General features: G+C 42.7%; 1 protein-coding gene across 1 annotated transcript in view; it reads right to left on the bottom strand.

Annotated features, from left to right (window-relative positions):
* The window catches only part of PSMD11 (proteasome 26S subunit, non-ATPase 11), a 30,967-nt gene extending 24,119 nt beyond the window's left edge, over positions 1–6,848 (bottom strand). Inside the window, exons 1-2 of the mRNA XM_041725999.1 lie at positions 6,707–6,848; positions 4,344–4,445 (exon numbers count right to left, since the gene is read on the bottom strand). Coding sequence (XP_041581933.1) covers positions 4,344–4,445; positions 6,707–6,797 — 193 coding nt within the window. The 5' untranslated portion in view covers positions 6,798–6,848. The remainder of the gene's footprint in view (positions 1–4,343; positions 4,446–6,706) is intronic.
* Positions 6,849–13,224: the final 6,376 nt, after the last annotated feature.

Raw genomic sequence — 13,224 nt, 5'->3', positions numbered from 1 at the left:
CCGAATAGACTCTAATTTGCAAACGTAACACTTGTAGTACCCAGAATGGAAAACAATTCTCCAGGTAGGGTCTGACCAGAAGAGTCATGGCCTAATTCTCTTGATCTGGCCACCGCATGTAACACAAGATAGCCTACTTCCTTTCTTCTAACAGGACTTTTGTTTAGGCTGAATCCATTAAGGTCTTTTTTGCATAGGCCAGTAATTCCTCACCTTCCTCTGTTTTGATAAATACTTTTAAGCATATAGCTTTATAATTGCCACACTGAATTTAATCTTGCTGGCTTTGGCAATAACTCTGAATCTTAATTCTGTCCTCTACTATACTGAGTCATCTACAAAAATAAGCAGGCCTTCTGAAATGGCTTTAGCCATAATGCCAGATGCTGACCAGAAGAACAAGGACAGATCCCTATGACATGATGCTAGAGACTTCCCTCTAGGTTGACAAATGATCTTTACCTGTACCTATCATTAAAATTATGGTAAATGTTCAAATACCTTGTTTACCTATCAATATTATGGCAAATGTTCAAATGCCTTCTTTACATCAGATATGTACTCTGTATGTATCATTCCTCTAACCCAGAGGTTGGCAAACTTTTTCTATGACAGGCCAGATAATTAAGTATTTTCAGCTTTTTGGGCTCTGTGGTCTCAACTCAGTCACTGTAGTGCAAAAGCAATCATAAACATCATGTAAACAAATGGGTGTGGCTGGGTTCCAAGAAAACTTTATTTACAAAAAGCAAATAGCAAGCCACTGTCTGTGGAGCCCTGCAAACCAAAGAGAATGAAGATGAGTTTGAAATCATCTTTTCTTGGGACATCTGGGTGGCTCAGTGGTTAAGCATCTGCCTTTGGCCCAGGGCATGATCCCAGAGTCCCGGGACTGAGTCCCACATGGGGCCTCCTGCATGGAGTCTGCTTCTCCCTCTATGTCTCTGCCTCTTTATCTCTCTGTCTCTCATGAATAAATAAATAAATAAAATCTTAAAAAAAAAAAAAAGAAAGAAAGAAAAGAAATAATCTTTTAATAAACCCATGGTCTTAAGTGATTAAAACCTACTTATCAAATAATCTGTCCCAGATATTAGTGATTACTGGTTTAAAGAGTCTAGAAGTTATCCTTTTCATTATCTTCAGGCAAAGTGAAATAATGTTTGCCCATCCTCAGTTTCCTTAATATTTCTCCATCCTCCAAGACTTTTCTCAGAATAATAGTGGCTCTATAAATATATCTGCTAGAGCTATGCTTTTGAAATTAAAAGACAGAAACTGTCAGAGCCTAGAGACTTGAACTTATTTAAAGAGCGTATCTGCTCTCTCTCCTCTCACCTACCTTGTCTTTAATTCTCTCATTCTGATGTTTTTTCTTTTTGAAAGTCATTTTTCTTCCTGGAAAAGGCTAAAGTGAAACATGAACTAAGCAGCCTGCCCTTTGCTCTAGCACCTGCTAGATTCTATTATCTGCTCCAAGCACTGATAGTGTTATTCTTCTTACCCTAACAAAGAAACAAATGACCTCTTAGTTGCAAAAGATTCAGCTCACTTTTCATTTCAGTCTATTGCTACTATTCATTTTTGGTTATATTCCCTGTTTCTTTCCATTTTCATATATACTAATTTTTTTAATTCCCAAAGAATCATACTGATTTCGGGATCCCTGGGTGGCGCAGCGGTTTGGCGCCTGCCTTTGGCCCAGGGCGCGATCCTGGAGACCCGGGATCGAATCCCACGTCAGGCTCCCGGTGCATGGAGCCTGCTTCTCCCTCTGCCTGTGTCTCTGCCTCTCTCTCTCTCTCTCTCTGTATGACTATCATAAATAAATAATAAAAATTTTTTAAAAAATTAAAAAAAAAAAAAAAGAATCATACTGATTTCTTCTTCCTACTGAGATTATTTACAATTACATGACCAGAACTTCCTTTTGAGAATCTCACAGAACTCAAAATAATCCTTTTAGAATCTCAGGCTATGAAATCTGCAGATCCTGAACCTAGCCATCATGTATGATGATGCTCATCACCACTTTCAACCACTATTATGAACAACCTTGCCTTATTCACTAATTCCCAAATTACTGTCGTAGGTTAGGGACCTTACCTTAAATTTTCTGAATGGAATACTTACACACTCCTAACTGTATATTAAGTGCATAATATAACAAAATTGAAGATTAATAGACTAGACAGATTTTCTGTTCTCAGGAAACTGAACATCAAAGGAAACATAAACCTATCAATTATGAACAGCAAAGTTAGGTACATATGGAGGCCCCGAGACTTCCTTAGAGTTTCTATTGTATACACCTATACTCATCAAACTCTTTCTTAGAAAACAATGGTAGGGCAGCCCCCGGTGGCGCAGTGGTTTAGAGCCGCCTACAGCCCAGGGCGTGATCCTGGAGACCAGGGATTGAGTCCCATGTCAGGCTCCTGCATGGAGCCTGCTTCTCCCTCTACCTGTGTCTCTGCCTCTCTCTCTGTGTCTCTCATGAATAAATAAATAAAATAAAAATCTTTAAAGAAAAAGAAAACAATGGTAAATAACCTGGAAAAGTTTCTGAAGTCCTTATGATTCACCTGTTAAATTTCAATAGGTTTAGCTATACACTTCTCAACTTCTCAGGTTCTGAGTCACAAAAAGGGGAGAGGCAAGGAATAAGGAGAGAACAAAGCATAAAACAGGAATTTCATGCAAAACAGTTAACATTTTTGGATAAAATTTTTAAATGCTGACTATATTACATGCTATTTGTAATTATCCATGCTACTGGAGGAAAATAGATATTTGGAAATTTCAACAGCAGAAAAATCTTAAACTTTCCCCTTCTAATTCTTTCTGGAAAATTACCTTATTAATCATATTTTGTATGGACTAATTACCAAAACTATTATGCAACCTCAAGCTCACATTAACTGACAGACAAAAGGAATCCATAAATATGTTAAATAGGAGAGAAGTCAGTATAAAATGAACAAAACAGGGATGGCTGGCTGGCTCAGCTGGAAGAGCATGTGACTCTTGATCTGAGGGTCGAACTGGAGCCCTGTGTTGGGTGGAGAGATTACTAAGAAAATAAACTTTAAAAAATAAATAAATAAAATGAAAAAAACAGCAGCAAGCACTAATAACCCATAAGTGAGTATGGAAAGCAAGAATCATTACACCATAAGGCCATGAGCTCTGAAGTGGGACAAACTGGCTCAAATCCTGGCTCTCCCACATACTATGAGTGATCTTTGATAAGTTATTTACCTCTTCTTTGCTCAATTTCTTCAGGTACAAAATGGACAACAGTGTCTATCTTACTGAGTTGCTTTGAGGATGCAATAAACTAAATCAAACTTGTACTTAAAATAGTAACTAGTTGACAGCATTTAAAAACTGTTTTATTATAACTTCAAATGATATTTTAAATAAGATACAAAACCCACATAAACACACCCTCCCAAATGCATACATCTTTACTCAATTTTCTATTAACTAAGCCTAATTAATCAATGTTAGTCATCCTTAATTGTGAAAACTCTTAGTTCTCAAGTTCAAGAAGTTTTGCTAACTTACACAAAGTAATTCACAAGGTCACTTAACCAGAACTTAATCCATTCTACATTAGATAAGATCTAAATTCACTTTAAAACTGACTTTTAAAAAAAATCATCCATTTTAAGCTTAAGCTACCTTCTCTCTAAATACTATTACTACTTTATTGGTCAAAGGCCCTTCCTGGTCTCTTATTCCAATGACTCTTATTCTAAGGACACACTCATCATCAGAAAGTCATTTCAAACCTAGAAACTCAATTGTTCAATTACAGCTAGAACATCTGGGCAATGACATGCACAAAGTCCCAGGTAATAATGGAGAAATCTCAAGGCTTTTCCATTACATGTCTCACTGTCTATCAGGAAAAAGCGACAGCTAGTCACTTACTTGGATGCAAAATCCCTTGTCATTTTCAAGTCAGGGGCCCAAGTCCCTATCCACCTTAAATAAATCAGTGCTGAAATCACTAAGATAGCTGCTACTCGTGCTGCTGCCTTTATGTAAAGGAACACAGTAAAAATTGAAACCAGAAACAAATCACACATCACTATACCCCAAGAAGAACAGGACTTTCCCTCGCCTGCAGAACAAAACTGTTCCAGGAAAGAAGTGAGTTTAAAGGTCCACCTAACTTCCTGCTAAAAAAACTGAAGCTCAACAAGTTGATGATAGCATGGATTTATACCACCAATACACTGTGTGGATGCATCCCTATGTTCCTCTACTCCAACAGAAACTTGAAACTTCGACATTTCAGGTAAAAGAGAAAGCAACCCATTTGCAGCACTCACCTGCAGCTTGTCCAGTCTTCGCCAAGAGAGACCCCAGTTCCAGGATACTCTGCTCTTTGACCTGCACTGCCTCCTCATCATTCTCCTGAATGTCACGCTTCACTGGGAGAGGAAAATGCAAACCTTCTTAGAATTCTGACAAAAAAATGAAGACTGAGGGAAATTTCACCCTCACAAGAACAACACAAACTCAGTTACAAAAAGACAAAATCTAGAGAACTTAAAAAAAACAAACAAAAAAACCTCCTAAAAAAGTGAAACCATCATGTAAGATATGTCCCATGTAAATTATAGATTACTGATTTTAAATGTGCCTTTTCAAAAAAAAAAAAAGGTGCCTTTTCATTCTATGAATTAGAATTCCCCTTACCTATATACATTGAGATTTGTTGCTGTCACTTGGTTAAAGCAAAATTCAAACAAGTTCTTCATACTTGTGGTGGTAAGCCCTACACTAGGCACTTTGTTACTGAATATATTAAACATGCCTAAATGTTTACATGCCACAAAGTAAAATCAAAAGACCATCATTTACAGAGGACTAAAAAAGTAGTCTTTCAATAAACTTTAACCTGCAGAAAGCCTCACTAATGGGTGTGCTAGGGATAAGCAGTTGTACAAAGCCATTCAGGAAAAACCACCCAATCAAAGCTCCAGTGAGGTCCCTAGGAGGGATCACTGCTTTATAATGGATTCAGGACCTGTTAAAATAACTTTGTGCTATCTGTCCCACTTTCAACTGTTAATAACTATTTTACCACTCAAACACTGAATAACCTCTTGGAGTCTGTGGTGATAATTTTAGTGACCATCATTAGTTATCACTTCTCTTACAAAGAAAGCATCATGACTTGACAAAAACCACGACTTAGATAATCCATGATGGAGTCTGGAAAAAGTAAGACTGTAACCATCATGACTCAAGCTTGTTCTAACAGGGAAGCTTTCAGGGAACACCCCCCCCCCGCCCCCCACCGTAGAGCGGACAATCACAGAGTGGTCCGACTATAATGACAGTTTACCATAATTCCACTTTATGAAAGACAAAATACTAGGCACTAAACAAAAAAATAAAATAAAATCCATGCTTTTCAGATGCGTGTGTACTCACAGAATAAAAATGTGTATGTGGTTTTAAAGATGACGCTGGTTCTGTAATTCTAACTGACTTAATTCAAGATGAGAACTTCAAAACGAAAACCTTTCATTTACCACAGATGCATCTTAACCCCCCTAAGATAAAGCCACCCAGATCCTGTCATGGTCTTTGCTCCACGCACGCCAGTCAGGAACACCACACTTCAACAGACCAGCAAGTCCACCTCAGAGCCAGCATCCCGAAGGTCTCGCGTACACGTGCGTTCTTACGCTACTTGTTGATCCGGTCTGAATCTTCTCAAGCTACGTGAGAGAGATCGCACCGCCACAGGTGCAGTGAGGAGCCAGCCCTTCACCACCGAACGTGCAAAGCCTCCTCTGTCATCACCGATCCATTTCTGTTCACACCTGAACCCCGGAAGAGACTTGTCGGAGGCGACTGGCTGGAGCTCCCGTCTGTTACCCGGGGGCGTGCAAGGTGTAAGGCAATCTACTACAAATCAACTTTAATGTTCTCCGGCGACCCGACAACTAACTCCCCGAACTCCCTTCCCACGCCTGCAGGAGAGACCTGCCAGGGCGATTAGTCACCTCGTGTGACCGGGCGGTCCCCGGTCGCTCCCGCACCCGACAGGGCGGCAAAGCACCGTCTCGGGCACCTCTTCAAACCAAATGCCAGTCTGCAGTGTGTGTCCCCTCCGTGTTCCCCACACTCCCTTCAGCGCAGCCTTTCGCTGCGGGGCTGGGGGTAGGTGGCAGCAGCTCCGAGCGTCCCGAGGAACACAACTCCGAGAGAAAAGCGAGCGCTCGCGCGGCCACCCGGAGCGGGCTGCGCTGATAACAACGGCGGGAAACGCTGTGTACGGCGGGTTTCGCCGGGGCCCTCCACTCGAGGCTCAGTCCTGTCGGCGACAAGCCCGCGGGGCGGCACCGCTCGCGGTCCCGGGCCAGCCCGCACGGGCCGGAGCAGCGGCAAGGCTGGGAAGTGGCGGCGGCCCCGGCTCGGCCCACCCTCCCTCCACGCCGAGCCCACCGTGAGTCAGCAGCCGGCGAGCGGACCCCCGGGCTGCCTCGCGGCTTCCCACCCGGTGGGACCCCGCTGGCTCCAGGGAGCTGCTAGCGGCCTGTGCCCCCGGCCCGGCCCCCCTCACACACAGTGAGTCAGCAGCCCCGGAGCCGGCTAGCCCGGCCCCGCGCCGCCGCCGCCGCCCCACACACGGCGAGCTGAGCCGGCAGGGTCAGAGAGGGAGCAGGGCGACCTTTACCGATGGAGTGGAGAATGTCGATGGAGGCCTCCCGGTCAGTGCTGAGTAGAGACTGGGCTCTCTGGAACTCCACCACCGCCGCCGCCGCCATCTTACCGCTTTCACACCGTCCCTGGCCGCGGCCGCCGACGCCGGAAACACACTCCCGGAAAGCCCGCCCTCGCACCCCTCTTCGCCCATGCCCCCCCCCGCCTTCTCCCGCTCCCAGAGCACCACGGGAGTTGTAGTCTTGCCGCGGGTCGGGGATTGACGGGCGAGGGAGGAGAGCTGGGGCGCCCCAGCTAGTGGGCGGCAAGCTCCCCAGCACCGCCTAGCGGCCGACCGCCGGGAGAAAGAGGCGGTGCCTAAGAATTAAAGCCGAAGGCTAGTCCCCACCCACCCCAAAAGAAGCAACTCTCCTACCTCGCCCTTGAGGGGACTTTTTGAGCACCTACCTGCCTAGGTATTCATTGAAAAACGTTTGGCTGCCTTTGTAGCTTCCACGTTTAAGCATTCATTCAGGGCAATAAACGATCTTATTAGTGCTCACTGTGGCACACAAAGAATAGCACCATTCAAAGGCGTTCAAGTGTCTAACAACATCTCTCTGTGTCACACACACACACACCCGCGCGCGCGCGCGCGCACACTTCCCAGGCTAGAATCCTAAAGAATCATACAGAATCATAGCCAGCCTGTGATTAAGCCCATCAGCGTCGGGAGAACTGATGTTAGAAAGTGAAATGCCATCTCTGCCCCATTCACTCAATAAATCCCTCTTGGGGGGCTCACATGGGACTCTAATGGCTACCTGAACTCTCTGCTCAGAAAAGAAAAAAAAAATGGATTTTTCTAATATCTCTAGTTTCTTCAACTAGAATCATAGATATCTGAAAGGCTGCCAAGTGAAAAGAGAAAAGACATTCTGTGTGACCACTGAGGGGTGAGCTTAAGGGAAGGGCTAAAAATACACAGAGGCAATGCAATATGAGGATTAGGAAGACAATCCAAAACCAGAATATGTTGTCCCCTACAGGGACCTGTAAAGGGAATCAACATTGCACTCCTCTTTACCGGGTTAGGCAATTTATACATTTTTCTTTTATCCTCCCAACAACGTTCTGTGAAGAAGGCATTATTTACACTCCTTTCACAGGTGAAGAATGGGGTTTAAAGTGATTTGGTGATACTTACATGAGCTGAAACTTATATTATCTGCAACTTAAGGAATGCATTCCTAGTTCCTGGATGTGTCCAAAAGAAAACTGGATCACATCTCAACAAGTTGTAAACAAGATTCATGGCACTGGTGGGGAAATTGATTAAATGGCTTCTAGATTTCTCCTAATTCTGAGATACCATGAATCTCAGTATAAAACTAAACCTTTCTTTGCTTTAAAAAGTCATCCCTCCCTCCTCAATTTGGTGAGCAATCAATATATTGTACCATAATATTAGTGAGCTATAAAATTCTAAAGCTGAGAACAACAGGAAATAAATATCTTTAGCTTCTAAAGACCTACCAGTTCATCCTCACTACTTTAGTAAGTAAAAGATTTATAAAAAATGACTAGACCAATCCTAAAACCTTCAGCTACTTCCAGGCTCCATCAGGAAGAGATAAAAAAAAAATCAAAAGGAATTCGTTAGAAGAAATCATGAAAGAGGATGAAATGCTCACCTCACTACCAAGAGGAAGCACTACAAAAGACTGGGGGTGTTTGTGAGATCTTTTTCCCAAGTTGGTGAGTCTTACTGACTATAGCAACCTAGCCATCTCTGTGCAGCCACCTTGGTAAGAGTTTTTTTTTTTTTTTTTTTTTTTTTTAAGATTTTATTTATTTATTCATGAGAGACATAGAGAGGCAGAGACACAGGCCGAGGGAGCCCAATGCAGGACTCAACCCTATGACCCCAGGATCATACCCTGAGCTGAAGGCAGACCAGGTGCCCTTAGTAAGAGTTTTGAGGTGAGCCAGCCCTTTCTCACCAGGAGATTGGGGCCTTTATGCATATTCATGAAGATGGTTACCACTTTTGGCCTACAAAATTCTGAATTAGGGAAGGAGGCTGATACATTCCACAATAGGACAAGGAGAAAGGGCAGCAATGGGACAGCCTCCACTACCTGTGTTTGGCATAGACAGGTGGCCAATTCAATAGGGCTTCCCACCAGAGTGAAAAGACCCAGTAATAAGAGACTAGAAGAGTGGACATCAAGAAGCAATGACTGAAAAAGGACCTTAAGGTCACAGGAATAGCCTCTAAAGAACCCATAAATCACATGGACCTCTGCTTCTAATGATATGAATCATGTGAGACACTTTTACTTCCTTTCTTTAATCCCTCGCCTACTTCCCTGCTCTCACCCTTAATGCCAGAGGAGACCCGGAAACAGCAGAGTGAGAGAGGGAGGAAAAAGAAAAGAGGAAAAGTATAAACTAAACACAAATTTCCAACTTAGAGTCAGAGAGGGGAGAGCTTTAAAATAAACATGGGGGCACCTGGGTGGCTCAGTCGGTTGAGTGGTGTGGTCTTGATTTCAGCATTGTGAGATCGAACAGATGTCGGGCTCCAAGCTCAGTGGGTAGCTGACAACCCACTGCTCAGTGGGCAAACATGGATCCTCTGCTTGAGGATTCGCGCTGTCTCTCTCCATCTGCCTCTCCCCCTGCTTGTATGCTCTCTCTCAAATAAGTAAATAAATCTTTAAAAAATAAAAAATAGATATGAAATTGATGTCTTGATTTAGGCTAGACTGGACTTTTCTTCTTAATAAATTATTTTTTAGAGCAGTTTTAGGTTCACAGCAAAACTGAGAAGAAAGCAGATAGAATGGACTTTAAGTCATTAGAAATGACCTAATAATTAGGAGACATTATCTCGAGGAAGAAATGGGAGATCCAACAAAGAATGTATAGAGGAATGTAGCTTGTACCTGCACCAAATCCTTCAATATGTCTATTACAGCACCACCATCTGCTCAGTTTCCTAGTTACCTAAACTGATTCCTCCTTTCTCCAACCATTGCCACCACAGCTAAATATTACCTAGTAGTTATTCTCCTGAACATGTTCTTTAGGTATTATCAGTTCCACACCATCCTCGCTAACATTTTTTTTTAAGATTTTATTTATTTATTCATGAGAGACACAGAGAGAGAGAGGCAGAGACACAGGTAGAGGGAGAAGCAGGCTCCATGCAGGGAGCCTGACATGGGACTCGATCCCGGGTCTCCAGGATCACACCCTGGGCTGAGGGAGGCATTAAACCACGGAGCCACCTGGGCTGCCCCCTCTCTAACATTTTTAAAGATTATATACATATAGTAATCTCCTACTGGTCCTACTCTCTGGAGCTACCCAGTGATCCCATAGGAGATGCAAGAGGCATACAGGGCTAGTTTATTACACTACTTGCCCTTGATCATCCCTTTCTTTCTCATTAAGTCCAAGAGAGTGATCTCTATACCTCCATTGTATCTTTATCTTTCAAAAAGTATCATCAGGGAGAAAACACAATAAAAGGACCACAGGTTTTGGAGTAATTCACCTGCTTCCAAAGCTCAGGCCAGCCACTTTGCTGATGATTTTAACATGTTTCTTAATTTCTGTGATCTTTGGTTTTCTCATCTGGAAAAAGGGGATTAAAAAAACCTAACTCTCAAGGTTTCTGTAAGGATAGTAGATAATATGAGGTCATACAGAATAAATGTTATTTTCTTTCCATGTAGCATCTTCATTACAGAAGAGTGAGAAGTAACTTACGTTATAGGGATCACTAGCTACTGCTTACTAGTCATCTTTCACTGACTGCACTGATGGGCAACCAATGCTCTTACACTTAAGTAATACAAAACTGTAAGTCATTCTCAGGAATGTAACATTCTCAATGTCACCAAAAGCTCCCACCCATCTTCTGGCAGTTGTTCTGCCATTCATCTCCATGCTGAGCATCTTCAAAATTTCTCTGCATGTATCTGACAGTCTGGGAATTGGGGAGGGTCTGGTTACCATCCCTTTCACTGGGGGCCACAAAGTGTTGCATAATCTGGCCCCTGACTACTTCTCCAACTTCACCCCTTACTCACTCTGCTCAGTTGACCCTTTTGTGGTTTTTTTCTTTCTTTCTTTTTTTTTTGTCCTCAAACATGCCAAGTTTTTTCCCACCTCAAAGCCTTTATGTTCCCTCCCCAGCTTTCAGCTCAAAGATCATTTCTACAAAGAGGCCTTCTGTGTCATCCCATTAAAAGTAATCTCCTCCACCTTCAGTCCAGGAACCAACATATCACTCTGTTTATCTCTGTCTCAGGACCTAACATAGTCTTTGATTTCCTATGTCATTAGTCTAAAGCTCGCTACCCTCCACAAGGTTTCAGGGACCTTGTCAATCTTGTCCACTGTTGGGGATCCCTGGGTGGCTCAGCAGTTTAGCACCTGCCTTTGGCCCAGGGTAAGATCCCAGAGTCCCGGGATCAAGTCCTGCATGGAATGGAGCCTGCTTCTCCCTCTGCCTGTGTCTCTGCTTCTCTCTCTGTGTCTCTCATGAATAAATAAATAAAATCTTTTTTTAAAAAAGTGGGTCAATTTAGATAGCAATAGATATAGTATATGGACATGGGAAAAAATCAGGAATATGTATGGTGAGCAAGTGATTATTTGGTCCAAAAAATCAAATTCCACTATTACCACTATGTAGTCAACCATCTACCTCCCACTATCTTTATTTTTATTCTAAAATCACATTTCTAATTGGAAGACCAGGAAGTCCTTTGGGTTCTTGCCCTAGACATACAATCTTTAAAGATGGCTTTCAGGCAGCGCTGGTGGCACAGCGGTTTAGTGCCGCCTGCAGCCCGGGGCGTGATCCTGGGGACCCTGGATCGAGTCCCACATCAGGCTCTCTGTATGATGCCTGCTTCTCCCACTGCCTGTGTCTCTGCCTCTCTCTCTCTGTCTCTGTGAATAAATAAATAAAATCTTTAAAAAAATAAATAAAGATGGCTTTCAAGTTGCTTCTGGCAAAGGCATTCTATACTGTAGAAAAAAGAATACAGAATTTGAAGTCAGGCAAACATGGAGCTCAAGTCTTTACTGCCATCTAATAGTCAAATTACTTAAACTCTGAGATTGATTTCAGTCATCAGTAAAATCATTTTTAAAACCTACTCCATTTGAGGAGTGTCTAGGTGGCTCAATCAGTTGAGTGTCCACCTCTTGGTTTTGGCTCAGATCGAAATCTTGGGTTGTGAGATCCAGCCCTCTTCCTCTGCCCCTCCCCCGACTCTCGCCCTTGCTCTAAAAAAATAAATAAATAAAATCTTTAAAATAAATATACTCCATTTGATGGTTGCACAACCATGTGAAATATGCTTAATACCACAGAACTATAAGCTGAAAATGGTTAAAATTTTAAATTTCATTCTGTGTACTTTACCAAAATAAAAAAAAATTATTTCACACAAGTGTTTGAAGATTAAAGTTTTAAAGACACTATAACACTTCAGTACTATGACTGACACATATAAGTGCTCAATAAATGGCAGCTCTTAAAAGATACTTAAGTTGCAGTGCTGACTGGGTGGCTCAGTGGTTAAGTGTCTGCCTTTGACTCAGGGCATCATCCTGGGGTCCTGAGATGGAATTCCACTTCAGGCTCCCTGTGGGGAGCCTGCTTCTCCCTCTGCCTGTGTCTTTGCCTCTCTCTCTGTGTCTCTCATAAATTAATTAATTAATTAGTTTTTAAAAAGATAGTTAAGTCGCTGGCTAAATTAGCTGATTAGCACCCACCACTCCCCTTCCTCAGGGAGCCCTCATAGAGGGCTAAATGAACATTTAATCAGTGATTTTTATAGCAAAAGGCTCTATCAATCAATCGTCAACTTTGTTTCTAATCTTAGGCTTCCTCACCCTCAACTTGCCTCCCTTCCCTCTCTGCTAAGCTCTTTTTGTCCCTCCACCATTCAAAGACAAACCACAAAGCCCTAACCTCCCCCCATGCTACCCCATATTCCAAAACTATTTCTTTCTCCTGTACAACTATTAATTTTTTTTAAGATTTTGAGAGAGAGCACAAAGGGAGAGGGGGAAGGAGAAGCAGACTCCACACTGAGCAGAGAGCTGGATGTAGGGCTCAATCCCAGGACCTGGAGATTGTGACCAGAGTGGAAGGCAGATGCTTAACCGACTGAGTCACCCAGGTGCCCCTGTTAATTTTTTTTTTTTATTTTTAAGTAATCTCTACACCAATGTGGAACTCAGGACCCTGAGAGTCATGAGTCATGCTCTACAGACCAAGCAAGACAGGCACCTCTATAATTGTTAATTTTTCATTGAGCTTTTAAAATGTTTTATATCCCATAAATGACCAAAAGGGGAATGCTATAATGTGCGATCCTGCTAATACAAGAGTATACACTTCTACTTCTCTCCCCCATACTCTGTGTAACTAAGGGAGCTAGGGTTAGCAGTTCTAAGCTAGTGGTGATTCTCCAGCTTTGCAAGTCCACTGCCACTGAAGCTCTAGAGGGGAAAAGAAAG

This window comes from Vulpes lagopus, chromosome 12 (genome assembly GCF_018345385.1).
Source record: "Vulpes lagopus strain Blue_001 chromosome 12, ASM1834538v1, whole genome shotgun sequence".
In the NCBI taxonomy this organism is placed as follows: domain Eukaryota; kingdom Metazoa; phylum Chordata; class Mammalia; order Carnivora; family Canidae; genus Vulpes; species Vulpes lagopus.
The sequence above is the reverse complement of the archived record's forward strand: the minus strand, read 5'-3'. Positions and strand labels throughout refer to the sequence as shown.